Raw genomic sequence first — 20,517 nt, 5'->3', positions numbered from 1 at the left:
AAATCCTCTGCCTGTGATTTGACAGAGCAATTTCAAATCTTTACGAATAACCGCAATAGTTCTAGTATTTAATTGTACAACCAAAGGCAAGCAAATGAAACCCCTTTTTTTCCTTTTATGTAAACAAAAAAACTACGGAGTTGCCGAAGCCATACTAAGTAACCCAAATTCGAATATAAACCAAAAACAAACAAGAGAACTTCTATTTTTTATCTCTTTCATGTGATTATTTTAAACTCACAAATTTATGTATGTATAGTTGACAGAAGATCTAATATACAAAAGTATATTTTTTTGACTTTAATGGATGTTTGATGGATGTTCTTCATTTTGATATCATCGGAACATTCTATAATCCTTACAAATTATCATATAATGCCCTCTATTCTCTTTTTCTCAATCATTGTAACATATACTAAGTTTATATAATAATTATATAAAACGTATTTAGAATTAAATAAAAAGTTATGAAATCATTATAAATAATCTCAAAATAAATATTAAATTAATATAACAAAAATTTCCAAAAAATAAATATATTTTATATTATTCGCCCAAGAAATGTATTTGAGAATTTTAATTGATTTTATATTTCTTGCTTTTAATTATCCTCATAATCATCTATTTAATACGCGTCGTCCTTGTCCAAACAACAGTCCAAGTTCTTTCAAATATTTCATCCCGTCTAAAACGTATATTCAGGAAATTTGTATATATGTATAATCACGATTGAATTTAGGATTTTAAACATGGCAATGGCAAGCATTTTGGGCGAGTGTACGTACATATGTATGCATTTGAATGCACAGAGTTATTATTGTGCCCTCATTATCCCAGGTATTTTAGATATGTACTTCGATATGCACAACAAAATTTTACATTATTGAATTGAACTAAGAAAACCGTTCTGATGGTTGTTAGTAATGATAGTTAAAAAAAATTGTCAGAAATCCGGAAATATAATGTACGAAAAATACACTTTAGGAAACGCTTTCATTTCACTGCTTTGCTGGTTAATGACTTCGTGGCTTTGCAATAACATGAGTACTATCGATTTTGCGTCCTGTCGTGAATTAACGATTTTTATTCGATGTTTCCGGTATTGTTGACACCTCTCTTTTACAAATCAGTTTCGCCATACAGTGCGGTACTAAAGGACATGTAGTCAAGAGCGCCGGGTACTCCATTTGGTCCTTTGTATGGTGGCATTCTCTGGATGCAGTATTCCGCTTGATCTGGAGGGAGTTCACGTCGAAGTTCATCTGGTAATATGTATGGCTGAAAGATGAATTTTTGTTTAATAATTATTAATTTATAATTGTTAATATGTGTACATCGTACCTTGTCGGCTGCGAGGATTCTGAATGAGTCAATAACTTGTTCAGCGGTATCGGTATCGGTGCTTTCGCGTGTCATGAAATCAAGGAAGGCATCAAAATGCACATAACCAGTGGAGTTGGGATCGACAACAGCTAAAATTCTTTGGAAGTCCATTTCACCTTGTCTGTCTTTTCCTATAGAGTAACCCAAGGAGACAAGACATGATTTAAACTCTTCAGGGGTAAGTCTGCCTGTACGATTCTTGTCAAAGTGATTGAAACTGGAGCGGAACTCATTTAATTGCTCTTGGCTGATTCCCTTAGAATCACGTGTAAGAATTTGATTTTCCACCTCGTTGATATTACGATTGATGGAAGTCAATAATTGCTCCCAGCCAACTCGCAATGTTTCCATTGTGTAATTAGTGTAACGATTTTCGAATATCATCGATTCTTGTACAGCCTGGTGGATCTTTTCTAATTCTTCAATGTTAGGTTTGTAAGCATACACAGCCTGTTCATACTCCTTAAGGCGATGTAATTGATCTTCAAGAGAACCTTGCAAGCCCATTCCGATAGCAGTAACAGCATCCATCTGTCGTTCAATCCATGGTCCAACAATATTGGCCTTTTCGGCAAACTGTCTTCGTAGCATTTCATTATTTTGTTGCTTGCGCAACTCGTTCGCAAGAGTTTGATCACGTTGAGGTACCAACTGACGAACGTCACTCCATTTTCTAGTCATGTCATTGGCAGTAAGTGTTGTGTAGGGATTCTCCAGTCCTCCAGGAATTTGATGCTGCTTAACGATAGACTCTACTTCACGTACCAAATTCACAATCAAGTTGAACTCCTTGTCAGCTTCTCCCAATGTGGCTTTGAATTGATCGTGCGCCTGTATGAGACCTTGAATTTCCTCCATTGTATGTACAATGAACATATCAACTAAATCTTCACGGGTGCCATCCAGCCAGTTATTGAATGGAGCGGCCCTCTTAGCGAACTCCAAATGCAGGATATCAATTTTCTCCAAAATGCGTTCAGCCTCATCCAAAGCCGTACGACGACGCTGAGTGAGCGCACCCAAGCGATCCCATTGATCACAGATACGCTGGCAACGAGCATTAACAGAAACACAGTCATGATATTCCAGAGTGCTAAGAAACAAAAGGAGATAACATTAATAACGAATACAAAAACTATATTTTCATTCAACTTTTGCAATTTGCGTTAATATTTTGATTTTTTAATTAATAAATTGCTTAAAGAGTTCTTATTTTGCTCTTTACTAGTAAAGCAAGCCTGTAGAAATGATTTCGTAGTCTATAGAACGACCCATTCGTTCTTTTTACGGCCACAAATCGCTCCCGACAGTCGTTTCTACGTAACCGAAACGGACTAAGTCATGACTTTAAGCTTTTACTAAATACGAGTAGTCTTCGAAGGAAATTGCAAACCTCTCATTGTGTTCTTTCATAAACACTCAACAAACTAAGTTCAAGTTTACAACATTCGAACATTTTATAATCTCGCAAATGAACGACTGAACCGAATTGGCTGAATATTGGTGGGGATGTAGTTAGAACCAGGCGCCGGGCATAGGGTTTTTATGTTAAAGTCAAAACAATTCATATTTAAAAAAATTTTATTTCAAATCATAAGCATGTGTTCAATAGTCATGTAAGAACCATGAGGACATTTTTTTTACTTAAAAAAAAAGTAAAATCACACAGCTTCTGCCAGGTAAAAAAAGTTTTCCATGAAAGGACTTGATTTTAATCGTTAAGTTTGTATGCTGCTTGTGGTTCGAAGTCAAAAATTTCCTTGGAAATTGTAGGGTTACCTTGAACAATGATCAATGCGAAATTTCAAGAAAACTTTTCAATGTCAAATCTTTTGTATTGTGGAAGCGTTTGGGTCAATCTGTTTCAGCACATACTATACAACTTTAAACACGACTTTCTTGAAACTGCATTTTTCAGACCGGGCGATGATTTTCTTTATATAAACAACTAACTACTCAGCATTTCGATAAAAAAAAATTGGAAATTTTTACAATTCCCCATATTGCGAAAAATTGATGTGAATCTACCTACTTTTATAGCATGATTTATATATCATATGTGAAGTAAGTTACGTTTTAATTATACCCTGAACAGATCAGTATGTTGAACTATAACATATAGCTGCCATACAAACTGAGCGATCGGAATCAAGTTTTTGTATGGAAAACTTTCACATTTGACAATGTATCTTCACAAAAGTTGGCACAGGTTATTTTCTAAGATAATAATGTAATATGTGAAGAAATTGTTCAGATCGGCTTACTATAGCATATAGCTGCCATACAAACCGAACGATCGGAATCTAGTGCTGGTATGGAAACTTTTGCATTTGACAAGATATATTCACGAAATTTGGCATAGATTATTTTCTAAGGCAACAATGTAATCTCCGAAGAAATTGTTCAGATCGGCTCACTATAGAATATAGCTGCCATACAAACCGAACGATCGGAATCAAATGCTTGCATGGGAAACTTCTTCATTTGACGATATATCTTCACGAAATTTCGTATGAGTTATTGTTCGTAGAAATAATGTAATATCGGAAGAAATTGTTCAGATCGGCTCACTATAGAATACAGCTGCCATACAAACCGAACGATCGGAATCAAGGGCTTGTATGGAAAACTTTCGCATTTGACGTGGTATCTTTACGAAATTTGACATGGATTACTGCTTAAAGTAATAACATAATCTCCGAAAACATTGTTCAGATCGGATTACTATAGCATATAGTTTCCATACAAACTGGACACATGGTTACTAAAAGAAATGCAGCTGTGAAGGGTATATTAGCTTCTGTGCAGCCGAAGTTAACGTTTTTTCTTGTTTTTGTTTCAAAATACCTTAACCTCACTGTTAATTAAAAAAAAAATGGTCCTGTTTAAAAAAGTGTTTCCGAAATTGAACTCAGTACACATGCTTAATACATATATCCAAAAATAAAAAGAAATTTGATTGCTTTTTCCTTACTCTCGGAATAAGTCGCCTTTTTAGGGCTATAGGCTGCTGACCTAAACCAATTATTAGTAACACTCTAAGTATTAAAATACGCAATAATTCTAGGTTCTACTCACTTCAACTCTTGAGCAATAGCTGCAATTTGTTCTACCCGATCTTGGTGAGCGGCTAAGTCGGATTCAAAAGCCTCATGCTTCTTTTTGAGTGCCTTTAACTCATTCAATTTACATTGACGGAAGTCTTGAGACTGCAACATCTCCTCCTTACCCCGTGTCCAATCTTCGTGGGCATCAGCCTTTGAAATGAAATTAAATGTAATTTATGGGATTTCTACAAGATAATATGACAGATTTACCTTGTGCTTGAACTTTTGAGCCAAATGTTCCAAGCGTTCCAAGCGCATCGTTTCAGCCAAAAGCCACTCTTCGAAAGCTTTCTCGGCTAGTTCCAAACCTTTCCAGGCGTTTGAAATATCGCCGACGGTCTTGCCCTCAGTTGGCAAGTAGGCTGGACGATTGGATAAACGGAGTTTCGTTTGCAAAGTGTTGAAGTTAGTTTCGAGTTTTGCTTTTTGCTCAACACGTGGCGGCTTGTGTTTGCGACGATAAGTACGGTATTCCTCCAGTTTTTTCTGAACACCAGCCAAAGAATTATCTGCCTGGCGGGAGTTTAGCCAGGGCATAGTCCGGCGGATCCATTCCAAAAGCTGCAAGTACGAAATCAAATATAAATACAAAATGCCATTACTATTGCACTAAATATATTACTTACATCGCTTGCTAGTCGTTCATACTCCTCCATAAGACGTTCATTTTCCTGGTTCACCTTAAGCACTTTGCAAATACGGTTAGCTGCGGTTTCCGCCTGGCAATTCATAAGATACATTATTGTAAGCATTTATCTGCATTACACACATTTGCATTTATTTCGTATTAGAATGAACGCTTTCAACATAACTTAGAAGAAAATGTTTAAGTTTAACAAAGCGATTAAAATTGGGTATTCTAGTACAGTATGTACATACCATTACGGTTAAAATTCACTTGTATGCCAATTAAAATACTCTTTAGGGGGACAACACTATCAAATTGTAATAATTCAATTAAATTTCAATTTTGATTACTCAATCCCTGACCAAGCAATAAAGTCTGCACAAAATTTGTAGGCTTTTGTTTATGTACATATATGTATATTATATACCGCAATTAAGCATTGCATTCAGAAATAAATCGTTTTATAGTTCTAATTAGTGAATCCGCTAGTGGTTTTTGAGAGTGTTATCCCCATAGAGGTTAATGATTGCAAATATGTTGTAACGAGCACCGACCTTTTGAGCGCCACTAAAGCAATGATAGTACGATGACACGTACGTCATAACTGCTCGTTCATCTGGCAGCGCAGTATTCTGCAAGTCTGTTAGGAATTAAGTAAGAAAAGCAACAAACAGAACACAAGTTAGTACATTTATTTGAAACAAAAAACAAGCAGCATTTTTAAAGAATTTTTATTAACAAAATCATCATTGCAAAATTATCAAAGCAACACTTCGTGAGTAATCGCAAAACCTGTAAACTTAGTAAAAATAACGCAAATAGCATGCAACTTATTGTTAGAAATGTGTGCACTTGTAAAACAATCGAAAAAAATTCATTCGAACATTCAGGCAACAGGCGACAGGTAATGAAGCGATGATCGATGGTTACGGATCAAGACAATGACGATACCTGTACTACACTGTACGCACTATAATCGTATTAATCATATGAAATTTGCCTCAATTGATTCACTCGATTAAGTATATGTGCGTGTGCATTTTGGAGGTTACGAAATTTCGAATTTAGTTTGAGAGTAAAATAATTATAACTTTTGCTCCAATTAGCATGCACACACAGATTTCCGATTTCCTTGGAAAGCATTTAATCATTGTTGATCCGTTTCTGTGTTATGAGTTTTTAATTTGCCTTTTGGAAAAATAATTGTTCATTAAACAAAGGAGTGTCTTTTCTTTTCTTTGGCATAAAAATTAACTTTCGACAAATTTAGAAAGATATATAAGCCCCATCTTCAATTGGAGCTGCCAATTAGTCGAAGTGTTTTATTTATTCTATACAGTTCTTAAATTGGCAGAACTACTTCAAACTGTATGTATGCAAGAACAAAAATTAATTTCTTTATGTAACAAAATTTTGAGAAGGAAAGAGATTTTTTGGTTCTCTGCTTAGTTTTTTAAGCCACATCACAAGAAGTTAAAACGAAATGAATAAGTTAAAGAGAAAATCAGTATCAATACAAAAAGTAAAAGTAGTGAGCATAAGGAGCGAGTAGCGTTTAGCGCGCAGCGTATTATGCTAAGTAGTTACTAAGAATTTTCCACAAATTTGACTAGAGCGCCTAAATGCTATTTATAATTTATGCATAAATGTTGCATTTTCCAAAAAACAAACTGTAAAAGAACAAAATGAATAAGTGTATTGATGTGAAGTTTAGTCACATTGTAATTCGGGACGTAGGTGTATTGTCTTGTGGGTTCGGGTACATGCGTCACATTTCCAACCTGTTGGGCTCCCTGGAAAGCATGATAGTAACAGGACACGTAAGTCATAATAGCGCGTTCATCCGGCTTTGGAGTGTTGATCAAATCTAACGAAGTGTTTCGAGGTTTTTGAAAAGTTATAAAAAAACAAAAACCAGTTTAAGTTTAAGTCTTAAACGTTGAATACTCATAATGATGATACTTATATAGCACAAATAAATGTCATTACAAATTATTTGCAGGCTGATATATGTATGTACATATATGTATGTAAATGTATAATGACACCTGATAACTCCAACTACTTACCATCTGGATCTAACATCCTTGGAATATCGAGATATTTCTCAGCAACATCAAAGGCAGTGTTGAGATTTTCCAATGGATTGTCTTTGGAGAGTTTGGAATAATCAATCAAGTCAGGCCTATGACGGTGAATCAAGGCGCAGAATGCTAAACCGTCCTGTAGAATAAAACATATAAAATATCAATATGTTACGGCACTAGTGCATATATACATATAAATAAATACACATCCTCCTATCGCACCTAACTCAGTTATACTTGTATGTATGTATACATAACTTAATAGATATATACTTGTATAACTGAATTATGTCCACTAGAGTATGCATTTGAAGTTACCTTGAATGAAAGGTGGAAGTTTTGAACATTGACGTTCTTATAGGGAGCAGTTTTGCGTTGACACCATAGCAACAAGCCTTCTTTAGCGGTCATCTCTTCAACGGAAATATCCTGAATAGCAAAACGCAGAATAATGGTCCAAATCATGCCCAAAGTCATCTTCAAATTGCCATCGACAATTTCTTCAGCGCCAATCGATACCAAGTGCACACCTTTCGATGCGATGAAGTCCAGCGCCTTATTGACATTCGCGATCTTGTGGAAGCGCATTTTGCCACGATCGGGTTTTGGCAAAGTTTCACCGGAAATAACTTCCAGCAACAACATCAACTTCAATCCATTACGGAAGTCCTCGTCAATATTATCGATAGATGTTCCAGCCTTACGCAAATGACTATTGCACCACGCTGTAAATGTCTGTGTAAATGTAAAAACAACAAAAGAGATATAGTTGCTTTATGAATAAGTATAAAACTGTTTGATGTTTACAGAAAGTATAATTTGAGTTCGAAAAGTTATATAATATTTCTTTATCAATCGGAGTAAAATATATAAAAAAAATATATAAATATTTCACAGAGAACGAGAGGGTGGAGCTCGGTCATATAATATCAATAAATTTATATATATATAATTCTATATCTATGTATACTAAATTCTAATTTGGAAGTAATGAAAGTGATTTGGCAATTTGAATATTTCTTCATTTGATCCAAAAGTGGAACGTATTTTCTCTGTAATTCTTACGTGAGAAAAGCTTTTGAGACTCCAGCGGATCGTATGGACTTTTTTATTCTTTTATTTCAAAAGAAGTAATATTATTTTTTAAATACAATATATTCTGCAGTATTCTATACTGTTCACTTGCTAATTTAGAAGGCACGTGTTATAGAAATTAAACAAGAGCAAAATTATTATAAAAGCAATATTTTCTAAAAACGCGATTTACACAAAATGCAAACATACATACATATGTGCGTGCATATGTTCTACATATATAGATATTCTGAAGTAATGTAATAAAACAGTCAAAAAGTAGTTTGCATATAGATTTTTCTCAATAAAATCTATTGGGATATTTTATTTAACCAATGCCTTTGCTCTAACATTGAATTACATTTTTTGGTATGTACTGGTTTTGACCAAAATTTTACAATTTTCATTTTGTAGGACATAAACACGAAATAAATTAGTTCGTTGTATGGCCAACAAGTTGGGCTCATTGTTCATATAAAACAGTTTATTAGAAATATTCGTGCATATGCTATGTATACCTATACATGTACATAAGTGCATGCATATGTATGTACATATGTATGTATGGAAACATAAATATTCCAACTTCAGAAAATTAATTCGAATCTTTTGTAGATTAAACAAGATCAAATTAAATAGGACTGTTAGAAAACGGTAACTGCGTATCTAACAGTTGAAGAAAACGTACATACATGCATGTGCATATAACACATCAATACAAATCGAAACGAGTTGCAGTCGCAGCCAACACAATCCGTTATGCATTGATCTCAATTGCATCGCCGTTTTGCACTATTCATTGACATTGTATGCACACACACACTGATGCAAAGGCATGAATGTGTCCGTGCGCCTGTGTAGCTAAGAGTATGGCTAGCCATAGTTGTGAGGTGAAAAGACGCAACTGACTAATCCCGTCTAATGGCTTACACCCAAACCAATATTCTTGTTTTCTCTCTTCGCGCTATTGAAATGCAACAGATTTCTTTCTTTTGATAACGACAAAATGCAGCATTCAGTTTATGGCTGTTTTGCGGCACAACTGGTATCTTATAACCATTCACTACGTGCAACAATAACAATGAAAACAATTATGCACCAGGAGTGGTGGTGAGGCCAGACAAGCTTCAACGCCATATCTCGCCGAGTCTGAACCAATTCGACAACAATCCGGTTTCCTAAGTTTACCGTTTTGGTAAATTCAACCAACAGGTTCTACCTCCATTGAAGAGCTGATAGTTTCAATTGGCAACTCATTTCACTATACGGCATAATTAAGCAAACTCTTAAGTATAAGTTTGTAAATAAAATAGTTATACCGTTTTATAGACAACTATCGTAGGATAAAGTGTTCTATATATGGATATATATGTAAGTAAATGTATGTATGTGAGTATATGGTATAATGGGACAATATCAGTATGCATGTGAGTATTGTACACATATAATTTTCGTTTACATATCTCCAAGAGGGTAGACTAAATTATTGCATTGTTTGTGGGTCTATTGATTATTAAAAACCATCCACAAACGACTGCTTCAATTTTATTTGAAGGTTTTTCATGCCAACAATATACGCTACATACTATATGTACATATGTCACTACGTAAGACTTGGGTTTGACCAAACTTCCCACAAGCATCTCATTGAATTCAAATTCGTAAATAATGCTGCTGATAGAAAGCATCCCTAACCACTTAACCACAATAAAATATTCAAATGAACCATGTGTCTGGCTTTTGGACTTTTTTACCACCTTTTATCTTGCTCTTAGGAAAAGGTTCTAAGACGGCACAAATCCGGTAGGTGGAGCTAAAATAAACGAATCATTATCGAACATACTAATTAATACTCTGTAGCAATATGTTGCAACAGTAGAAAAATATATGTATGTACATACATATATAAAGGTACCCTTTTAGGTATGACTTATTCGAACTATCCCATATAATACATATGCATTCAAGATTAATACGTTTACCATAAACCCTTACTCCTAAATTCGTCTCTAAAGATTAGATAAACATTTGACAAATTGTATAAAACATTTCTAGTTTTAAAATATAATTTAAAAATTATTGTTCTTTAAATAGACATCTGTCACATAGACATTTTGATCCCCGGCGACAACTGATAAAATTCGAAAAAATAGAAAATTATACATTCTATGACAAAATCTTATAACTGAAAGGACATTGAAGTTTATTTATAACGTAGACATTTCTGCGGCATGATTAGTGTACGTACATATGTATGTATGTATTTTACTTATATATTATAATAATAAATTACCAAAGTATTGACGAGACGGAACTCTGCAAGACCTAAGCTCTTCAATATCTTAATAAAATGTGTAGTCTTAATTTCTTTGATTTAATTACTTATATCTTGTGATACTTTGCATACACATACAGTCGTCATTTTTATTTACATATGGACATACATACATAAATTGGTTTTTACATACTAAGAATGTGATTAGTACAGAACGGAAACCATTCAGCTGTTGCTTTTGTGCGCCGTTCGAACCATTCACTCTGCATTACCACGAGACTCTGATTGACCACACCGTCTCCTATAAATTCCTGCTAGCATACGTTTATAAATTGGCAACCTACTACTTAAGCGCATGCGCAAAATAATCAAATTTTGAGCAATATTTTCGAATACTCTCTAGGAAAATGCGTTGATGTGCTTTAAAAGCTCAAAGCTCGAACCGTCGCACACTTCTTCACCGCAATCCATTTTTGGGCGAATGAAATTTGACGCTGCTCATTGAATTTTTGTCTGTCGCAGATGCCACAGCCGGCGGAGATGATGATAGGACAGCCACACAAATCATTAATAATTATTATGCACATTATGCTTCACCACAATTATTCGGCATTCACGAAACTATTCTAAGACTATTGGCTTTTGAGCAGGTGCTACATGTGCAAAAATGTTTAAAGTGCATGTCGATAATTGTGACAAATGTGTCCACCCTCTTCCCCTCCCTGTATATTCAAATTTCACACTACGATATGCACTCGATTGCGAAATTAAAGGCAAAACAAAACGGAATGCAATATTTAATATAAATAGTATCATTAAGATCCACAACAAACAAAGTATTTGAATGCAGCTGCTCATTAAAACCAACGGCATATGCAAGCACCATCAGTATTGCAAAATTTTACATTCTAGGTAGCTGTAAAGTGCTACAAGGTCATGGTAGTTCCATTCCCAGTCACGTAAATCTATCAAATATATGGCAAACAAATAGTTTTCTTAGCATCCATTCACCACACATTGATATGAGGTGTTCAACCATGGAACAATTTCTTTGCCGCAAAAAAACACCTCAAGTGCTATGCCACATTTATCAAATAATACGGCCTGTGTGAGCGCGCAGATATCAACTGTTATCAGTTCAAGCGCCTTTGAGTTGTTGGTTTTCTGTGTACATCGAGAAGTGATTATCTTAAAATTGCTTCTTGTAGTTGGTATACATATGTACGGATATGCGAACATTGTTAATGACAGTAACTAGTCAACGTCAAACAACACCGTTATATTAAAAGCGTTGAAAACTTCCATCTTGGAGACCTACTTATCTATAATCATACGGAGTTCAGAACCAAGCATTGCAAGGGTTAGAGATTCTTAACAAATTACATCGACTTTAGTTTGAAGCACTCAACTAATAATATTGGCAAATTAGAATTTTTAATGAAATTTTTTGTCTTTTACACATATTTTATCTGCGTACACTCATACATGCTCATTCGTATGTCTTTTCCCGAGATTATATATAAGGAATGTGGTGAAAAATAATATTTTCGAGGCTAATAATATTGAAGAAAAAGTGCTAGGTGGTCTCGAACACATTTAGAAGGTAGCATTGAAAAACTCATAAGCTAAAAATTAAAATTTATGCATAATTTTGAGATATGGTGATTTTATTTCAGTAAGTAAGAGCCCCAAACACTTGTATACTAGTTTATGTGTCGTGTTGAATCTATTTTTAAAAATAAAAAGCTCTTTTCGTTAGACTTTATCGGAATCGAAACACAAAAAATAAGAATAATATTTCTAAACATATACATTTGTACAACTGCATATGTGTGTTGGTACATACATATATTCATATAATATATATAAATAAATGGACTTATGAAATGAAATTTAAAAAGAAATACATTTTTTATATATTGAAAAAATATTGAAAAAGTGTAGCGAAGACAAACTATGTGTTATTTAGAAATCAACACTGTGTGAATACTAAATCAGTCTATACTATGTAGGATGAAAAATCTATTTTAAAAATTTTTGAGGTTATTTTTAGAAAAATGGTCATGCTTAAAAAACTAATTAGATTTCAAGAAAATCGATTGTTGTGAATGATCTCATTTCGTGATGAATTCGTCTGTACTAAGTACTTATTCTTAAAGCTTAGTAGCATCTACAGAATATAGTCACTTACCTTCTTCTGTTGTTTTTCCCACGCGGGATCTAAAAGTCCTTCGCGCTCCCATTCTTCCTCCTGCTCCATATAGCCATCTCCATACTCCATGGAGAGTCCGTTCTCCATCATCATGTTGCTTGCTTTTTACAGTTATTATCCGTTAAATTTCGTATCGAAGGTTTTTGTATAATAATTCTTAGTATTTCGTTTCTAGAATTGTTGATTTGTTCCAATTAGCAAAATCATGAAAATTTTATTTTTTTAAGGTTGAAATTTAGAAGGGTGTAAGAAGGGCGTTCTTAAAGTACTTTAATTCGTTCGGAGTATGCTTAATATTAGATCTGAAATCCCAAATAAACAAAAAAGTATAAAGAATCTTTTTTAGCACAATACAATAATCTACAACATGGGGAAATATTTTTCAAATTAATTATTAATTTTTTCTTTCTTTGAATAAACACTACAGATATTATTTATTTAAACATTTTGACACAGTTCGTCCACAGTTTGGAATAATAGAAAAAATGAATAGGCAGGAGAGGCCTTGTCGTTGTATAACACTCGTTAAAAATAGTTCCTCTTTTTCGAATTAATTTTATTTGTTATTTTTATTTAATATTTATACATATGTACATATGTCTTTATTTATATAAATGCATACATAAATATTGTATTTGCATGCATAAAGTATGTACATACATTTATGTATAATAAGTAACATACGCGTATGTACATATGTATGTATGCTTTTAATACAAATAAATAATAATTATTTTTTATTTGCTTCAATTTGAAATATCCACAAAGACATTTTGTATGTATGTATATATGTAACTGTGTATGTATGTCGTCAATAAACTAAGACAAAATAAAATGATATAAGTAAAAACCGTGTCGGATCAGTACGTTTCGCTTGAAAAGAGAATGACCCGCTCGCGTTGGTAGCCAACTCAAAACTAATGTTGCGCCAATGATCTGCGTTTGGACAAACTGCGCCCCAAAGCAATGAAAAACGCGCTGCAGCCGCACCGCAATCTTACCGATGCTCAATTATACTCGTTCATATGTGAATATATTACTTACATACATATGTTCATATGTATATAGGAAGGTGCATACCTTTGTATGCTTATTTCCAAGTAAACAAACGGTATAACGAGTAAAATACTCGTGCTTGTGAGAATATGAAGTGCTTCAAACAAGATTGTACTGAGGTATGTAGATGCTATTTTGTTTTCGCAAATGTACACACCTACATACATATATACAAATCTACATGCGTGCCTACTTGTAAATAAGTTTTAAAATGCCGAAAATGTGTGGGTGGGCGACGAACTAACGGAGAAATCAAAGACCAATGCCAACTCCAGGTTGTTTCAGTGGTAGGAAGATGAAAATGTTTTTACAATTCACTATTTGTATCTTTATAGCTCCATATGTACATATGTACATGTATGTATGTAAGTACACGTAGCCATGTAAATATGTATATTCACTTTTTGATACCATTTCATGACTCCGACCACTGGGCGACTCGTTAGGCAAGTGCAGGAGATCGCACTTTGAGGCCCAGTCTCTCTTTTGAGGAAAACGAACAAATACAGGAGAGACTTGACAATCAAGTACTTATGCATACTGCAAAAATGTACAAACGTATGTATGTCTTCTATACGTACAAAACAACACAAATATTTAAGTGTATGTACATACATATGTATATATGTAGCTATAAATATGTAAATACAAATGTATGCTTATATCATAAATCTAGATATGCAATTTTGACACTATTTCCATTGTTTGGTAATGTTTTTTTTTCGTAAAATACCACTTGTCGAAACTCAGTGAATATAAAAATTTAGAACTATTACCATCCTCCCTGTGCTATAAATAATTCTTCTTGAAAGCATTGCCACGATGCAAGGATTGAACGCTCTGAATAATATCAGTAATTCTTAAGTACATATGTATGTATGTACATACATATTATGTATGTAATATATGAAATAAGTTTATTCATCTTATTAGCTATACACTTTTAATTTTCTTTAAAATGGCTCACAAGTGAAATATTTCTCTGTGCACCATATTTATTTTTAGGTAAACTGTTTCATAACATTACCACCCACTCGAACTAATCTCGCTCACATACATAGATCTGCTATGATTTGAATATGCAATTTTTATTTATAAACATACATACATACATATGTATATATCATTTAAAAATAAGTTTCCCTTATTTAATACCTTTAAACATGCATATTTATGTAGCATTTATGAAAATGCAAGGCTATGGCCATTTAAATTTATATTGCCTCCAACAATTTCTGGAAAATGCTTTCATCTATTTTTTGAAAATTTGCAAAAAAAAAAAAAAAAAAAAAATATATAACCGTGGGCGGCGCACAGTTGGCTGAGTTACAGATTTAGTTGAACAAAAGTCGCTAAAATGTTGAAATGTTTCAATCAATTCTTTTTAGCACATTTACTTTTAAATATTACAGTTTTCCATACAAGGGCTTGAGTTTAAGCGGTCAGTTTGTATGACAGCTTCATGCTCTAGTTGTCCGATATCGATGATTCCGACAAATGAGCAGCTTCGCCTCCTAGGAACATCAAGAGGTCTTTCCTTAATTACGTCGACAGCACCGAACAGTACGCCGACCGGTCTTCAGACGCAACTAACTTCCGACAGGTACTGACCGCCATTCACAGTGGAGCTATCAACACCTTCACCGACTCCCTTCCACTGAATGGCGTTCTTGGAGTCAAATCACTACCCATTGCAGACGAAGAGCTCGAGTTGCCGCGAGAAACGCGAGTGACCCTTGCGCAGCTCCGCATGACACTGGCCACCTCTTTGCATGCCCCGTCAACCCCACTCAACTAACACCCCTTACCCTTTGGTCCGACCGCGTCGAAACAGCACGTTTCCTGGGCCTCCCGCTAGATGGCGTCGATGATAACATATATAACCCTTATCATGCTTAAAGGGATTGATAACCGTTAGAACAACAAGAAATGAGCAGCTTATTTGTGAGAAAAATAACGTTTGTAAATTATAAATCGATATCTAAAAAAACGGACTGAAACAGGATTATTTATATATGCATACATTTTATAGAGATTCCGACGTTTCATTCTGGGTGTTACAAACTCCATGGTATACTTTATATAACCTATTTAGGGTATAAGCTATAGCAGCTTCAAATGCATATTAAATTAAAACACTCGAGGAACAGCTCTTAAAAATATAAATTCATCTAAGCCTTTTAAAAAAGATGAGAGTATGAAATTAACATACATATGTACATGTATCGGGTGATTTTTTAAGAGCTTGATAACTTTTTTTTTTAAAAAAAACGCATAAAATTTGCAAAATCTCATCGGTTCTTTATTTGAAACGTTAGATTGGTTCATGACATTTACTTTTTGAAGATAATTTCATTTAAATGTTGACCGCGGCTGCGTCTTGATTCGGAAAGTCCAATTTTGGGCAACTTTTTCGAGCATTTCGGCCGGAATAGCCCGAATTTCTTCGGAAATGTTGTCTTCCAAAGCTGGAATAGTTGCTGGCTTATTTCTGTAGACTTTAGACTTGACGTAGCCCCACAAAAAATAGTCTAAAGGCGTTAAATCGCATGATCTTGGTGGCCAACTGCCCATGCATCCCGAAAAATGCACTGTTTGGTGTGGTTTGTACGCTGGTGGAATCATTGGATTTTTTCAAAGATGCTGTTGGACGCAACGTTACGGTGAATGGCGATCGCTATCGTTCGATGCTAACAAACTTTTTGTTGCCAAAAATGGAAGAACTGAACTTGGTTGACATGTGGTTTCAACAAGATGGCGCTACATGCCACACAGCTCGCGATTCTATGGCCATTTTGAGGGAAAACTTCGGAGAACAATTCATCTCAAGAAATGGACCCGTAAGTTGGCCACCAAGATCATGCGATTTAACGCCTTTAGACTATTTTTTGTGGGGCTACGTCAAGTCTAAAGTCTACAGAAATAAGCCAGCAACTATTCCAAAAGACAACATTTCCGAAGAAATTAAATGCTCGAAAAAGTTGCCCAAAATTGGACTTTCCGAATGGACCACCTAAGACGCAGCAACATTTAAATGAAATTATCTTCAAAAAGTAAATGTCATGAACCAATCTAACGTTTCAAATAAAGAACCGATGAGATTTTGCAAATTTTATGCGTTTTTTTTTTTTAAAGTTATCAAGCTCTTAAAAAATCACCCGATACATATATTCTTAAACACAAGGTAGAACATATGAAGATGGGCTGCTAGGTCTGAAAATATTCGTTTATTGTCATTCTTTAATACTACATATATACATTTTTCCCTTCAGATATTAACGATTTTTTAACATTTTAAAAGACATTTATTCATTTTACAATACAGTTACTTGTCAAAAATTGTTTACAATAAATAGTAACTTATTAAAAATAAGTTCGATTAAAAAAACATATGAAGAATTAAGCAGCTAGTTAAATTTCATTGGATGATAACAATCACATCTATCAGCTGAAAATAGTTTAACATTCATTGGTGAAATTTATCAAGTACTTTCATCAATAGATAAAATTTTAACTCCCTAACACATTGGTGCGTCAAGCTGTTCACAGAAAAGTTGATCTAACTGTTTGTCACCCATAATTCTAAAGAAAAACAAATGATCCAAACACTTAAGGCTAATGGATCGTAGTGCCGGCAACCGAAGTAAAAGTTGTGCAAATCGGCTATCATCTCCGGGATGTTCTGTACGACAGTGTTCATCAAGGCAAGCATAAACTTGTTCTCTACAAACTTCTATATCATTTCGTCCTTTTAAACCACGTATGTCAGGATTAAACAGAATAATAGCTTTTAAGCATGATAATTCGGAGCGATCAATGTTCAGCCGCTTCATTTTAACGCTAAGTTCTGATAAAATTCTGTCAAAAATAGTTGCCACACCTGCTTTTATTGCGCTGTTCCGATGATAAGAAAAATTATGGTTAAGAAAAAGTTGCTGGGGTTGACGTATAGGAGAACGCCTCCCGGACGAAGTATCATGACCTCCAGATGTAGCGTAATCAGAATCCAATGAATCAATACTACACCATGCCACGTTTGCTATGAGTAATTCATTCCAGCCTGCTTTGAGCAAAAGCACCTGATCTTCACGCTGCAATTCTGCAAAATGTGGCATTTTCCGGGCATATTCAACCATTTGATAAAGTTGCTTATTTACCATTTGACAAAGATGTGAAACAGCTCCTTTATAATCAGGTTGTACCATGGAATTTGGTCCAACCCGAAGGAATGGTATAGCATTATCTCCACTAAGTTGTTCACTTTTCTGTTCTGCGTCAATAATACGTTCTATTGTTAAATCACGAACAGAACTACTAGGATTAAAATCATCGCTCGAACGTACGTTTTGTGACCTTGTGCCACGTTGTCTTTCTTCTTGAACAGCTTCGCGCTTCATTCCACACGCCAGGCATTTTTGATACCGGCAATATTGACAACGATTACGTTGTCTTTTATCGATGATACAATTTCTATCTTCACGACAAGCGTAAGTCAAATCCTTTCTTACTGTACGTTTAAAAAATCCTTTACATCCTTCACAGCTGTAAACACCGTAATGTTTTCCACTTGCCCTATCACCACAAATGGAACACAAATGTTTAGATCCACTTAATGGGTGATTTGGAGGATATTGCTGTTGCTGTTGTGGTGTACCAAGTTGTATCTGGTTAGGATTATGGCTCGCCACTGTCGCTGCTACTGAGCCAGCATTTGTCATATTCATTGATTGCAAACCTATTACCCCAAAAGAAACAGGACTTGCTGATTTTGGTGAGTATCCACCAGTATTGTTTTCATTCAATATAGAAATGTCTGGTTTCACTTCTTGTGGTGATAGTGGTCCTAAACGGAAACTCTGCTCCTGTTCGCCACCGTCCATCTTTTATAATGCTAATAAAACTTTATGAAAAAAAAATATATATTCCGAAAATCGCCTGAAAGAATTTACTAATGAGCAAATTTCGGTGTCGACATTTTATTTTCGCCAAAAAATTTTTCACCATCACCAAAGAAACTCACCTTTTACTGCGTTCGAAATTTGTTGTTACATTATATACATAGTAACTTCCAATACCAACTACCAATATTCAAAGTCTGCACCAATTAAAGTTATAAAAAGTATTTACATGTCTAACATATTTTTATTTATGCGAAATATTTCCAAAACTATTCAGAATTATAAGAAATAATCAAGTAAGGAAGAGTTAAGTTTAGGTGCGGCACGATTCCGATTACTTTGGCGGAGGGGTAAAAAACACGAATTTCCGTATAAATGGGGTATGTGCGAATAGGGGAGCTTCTCCAGAGGAGGAATATGCAAAAACAGTGTAAAAATAACTTATATTTTAAATTTAAATATTCCCGATTAAAAATTCAAAAATTTGCTCTAAAAACACATGGTATTTCTCTATGTTTCACAAATTTTTTTACATTTTCCACTTTATAATGATTATAAAATTTGTATTATATCAGGGTGACTGACGTACTTTCACGTAGTACTCCTTTCTGCATTAGAGGCCTCGACCGCGCTTAAAAAATAAATAACCCTGGTTGAGCGAATACCCGGGGTGACCGAAGTACTTTCGCGCAGAACTCCTTTCTGCGTTCTTGGCCTTCGGCCAAGATGCATTGAAACAAACAAAACAAAATTTTAGTTTTCGTTATAAAGGGGTTAAATATTGGTTATTATATCTGACAGCGATTTCCATTTTTTTATGATCAGTACGTTGTTTTGTATTTTAGGTACAATGTAATTTTTAAAATAAAGGTTTATTAGGTAAAAAGTGTAAAATATGGACTTATTTAAATGTTTATATTTAATTTAATTAATTCCTCTTCCCAACGGTACCTTCAAATCGCGGCGCCAAAAAAATCGAAGTTGTGCCCAACAACATTACTAAAATAATCTTACACAGCTATTATTCCGAAAATAAAAACGGATGACTTTGATTACTCACGATTGAGATACAAGTGACTTAATTATGGAGCCACAAGTGTTTGCATCCAAAGTTCTAATAAATCTTTGACATACAACACTGATTAATATAGCACTTATTTACGAACATAGTACTTCACCCAATTCACCAAACTTAAAATGCCGACTTTGGTGAATTTTTGTTTTGCTAAATTTTTGTTTATAACCAATGTCTGTTTATGTTTATGAAAAAAAGACAATGTATTCCAAATAGTAATTGTACAGACTGTTATTTAATGACTTACATTATCGAAATTGTTGCGTCTCACAACGTCTAATAAATTATTATTATTTATACGGCTTCTCAGCCTAACCGATCAAAACAATACCAAACAATTCGTCATTCACCACTCATCGATTTGATATTGCGATAGTATTGCATACACAGTAACAAAGAAACGCTAGGACAATGCAACCCGTGATAAAAAGAGACAACACGAACTGAATAAATTACTTTCTGCATCGTCTTCGGATAATTGCAATTCGTACATTCAGATCTACTGACAAAGAGTGATGCATCCCTGGTTGCCACATCAACATTTTCATTACAATTAACAATAAATAATATACAGGGTTACCCACTCGAAGTGTTACCAAATTCAAACTGCTAACTACCACACTATTAATGACAGCGCGCTTAAATTTACACCAATAACAAATCATTCCATTGTTTACAAGCGTACAAAAACATTTTAGTCTGTGTCGTGTGAAAAAAAAGTT

The 20,517-nt window shown here is 34.4% G+C and overlaps 2 protein-coding genes across 9 annotated transcripts; both read right to left on the bottom strand.

Moving 5' to 3' along the window:
* Positions 1-200: 200 nt before the first annotated feature.
* LOC126760064 (alpha-actinin, sarcomeric) lies at positions 201-20,158 on the bottom strand. 8 transcript variants are annotated; one of them, XM_050475425.1, is made up of 10 exons: positions 20,043-20,158; positions 12,746-13,068; positions 7,524-7,940; positions 7,188-7,341; positions 6,837-6,985; positions 5,117-5,209; positions 4,701-5,051; positions 4,462-4,640; positions 1,342-2,476; positions 201-1,278 (listed from the first exon to the last, which is right to left on the bottom strand). In XM_050475425.1, exons 2-10 carry the CDS (start codon positions 12,857-12,859, stop codon positions 1,120-1,122), a joined length of 2,751 nt encoding a protein of 916 aa, XP_050331382.1. In that variant the 5' UTR covers positions 12,860-13,068; positions 20,043-20,158; the 3' UTR covers positions 201-1,119. The 8 variants fall into 8 exon arrangements, with proteins under 8 accessions (XP_050331382.1, XP_050331389.1, XP_050331390.1 ...); XM_050475432.1 differs by having other exon boundaries at positions 6,900-6,985; XM_050475433.1 differs by lacking the exon at positions 6,837-6,985 and adding an exon at positions 5,673-5,758.
* LOC126760077 (protein ultraspiracle) lies at positions 17,257-18,837 on the bottom strand. Its single transcript, XM_050475458.1, has one exon. The coding sequence runs from the start codon at positions 18,700-18,702 to the stop codon at positions 17,341-17,343; it is 1,362 nt and encodes a 453-aa protein (XP_050331415.1). The 5' UTR covers positions 18,703-18,837; the 3' UTR covers positions 17,257-17,340.
* Positions 20,159-20,517: the final 359 nt, after the last annotated feature.

The sequence above is a fragment of the Bactrocera neohumeralis genome, chromosome 5 (genome assembly GCF_024586455.1).
Source record: "Bactrocera neohumeralis isolate Rockhampton chromosome 5, APGP_CSIRO_Bneo_wtdbg2-racon-allhic-juicebox.fasta_v2, whole genome shotgun sequence".
In the NCBI taxonomy this organism is placed as follows: domain Eukaryota; kingdom Metazoa; phylum Arthropoda; class Insecta; order Diptera; family Tephritidae; genus Bactrocera; species Bactrocera neohumeralis.
Note: the sequence above shows the minus strand (reverse complement) of the source record. Positions and strands in the feature narration are given on the sequence as shown.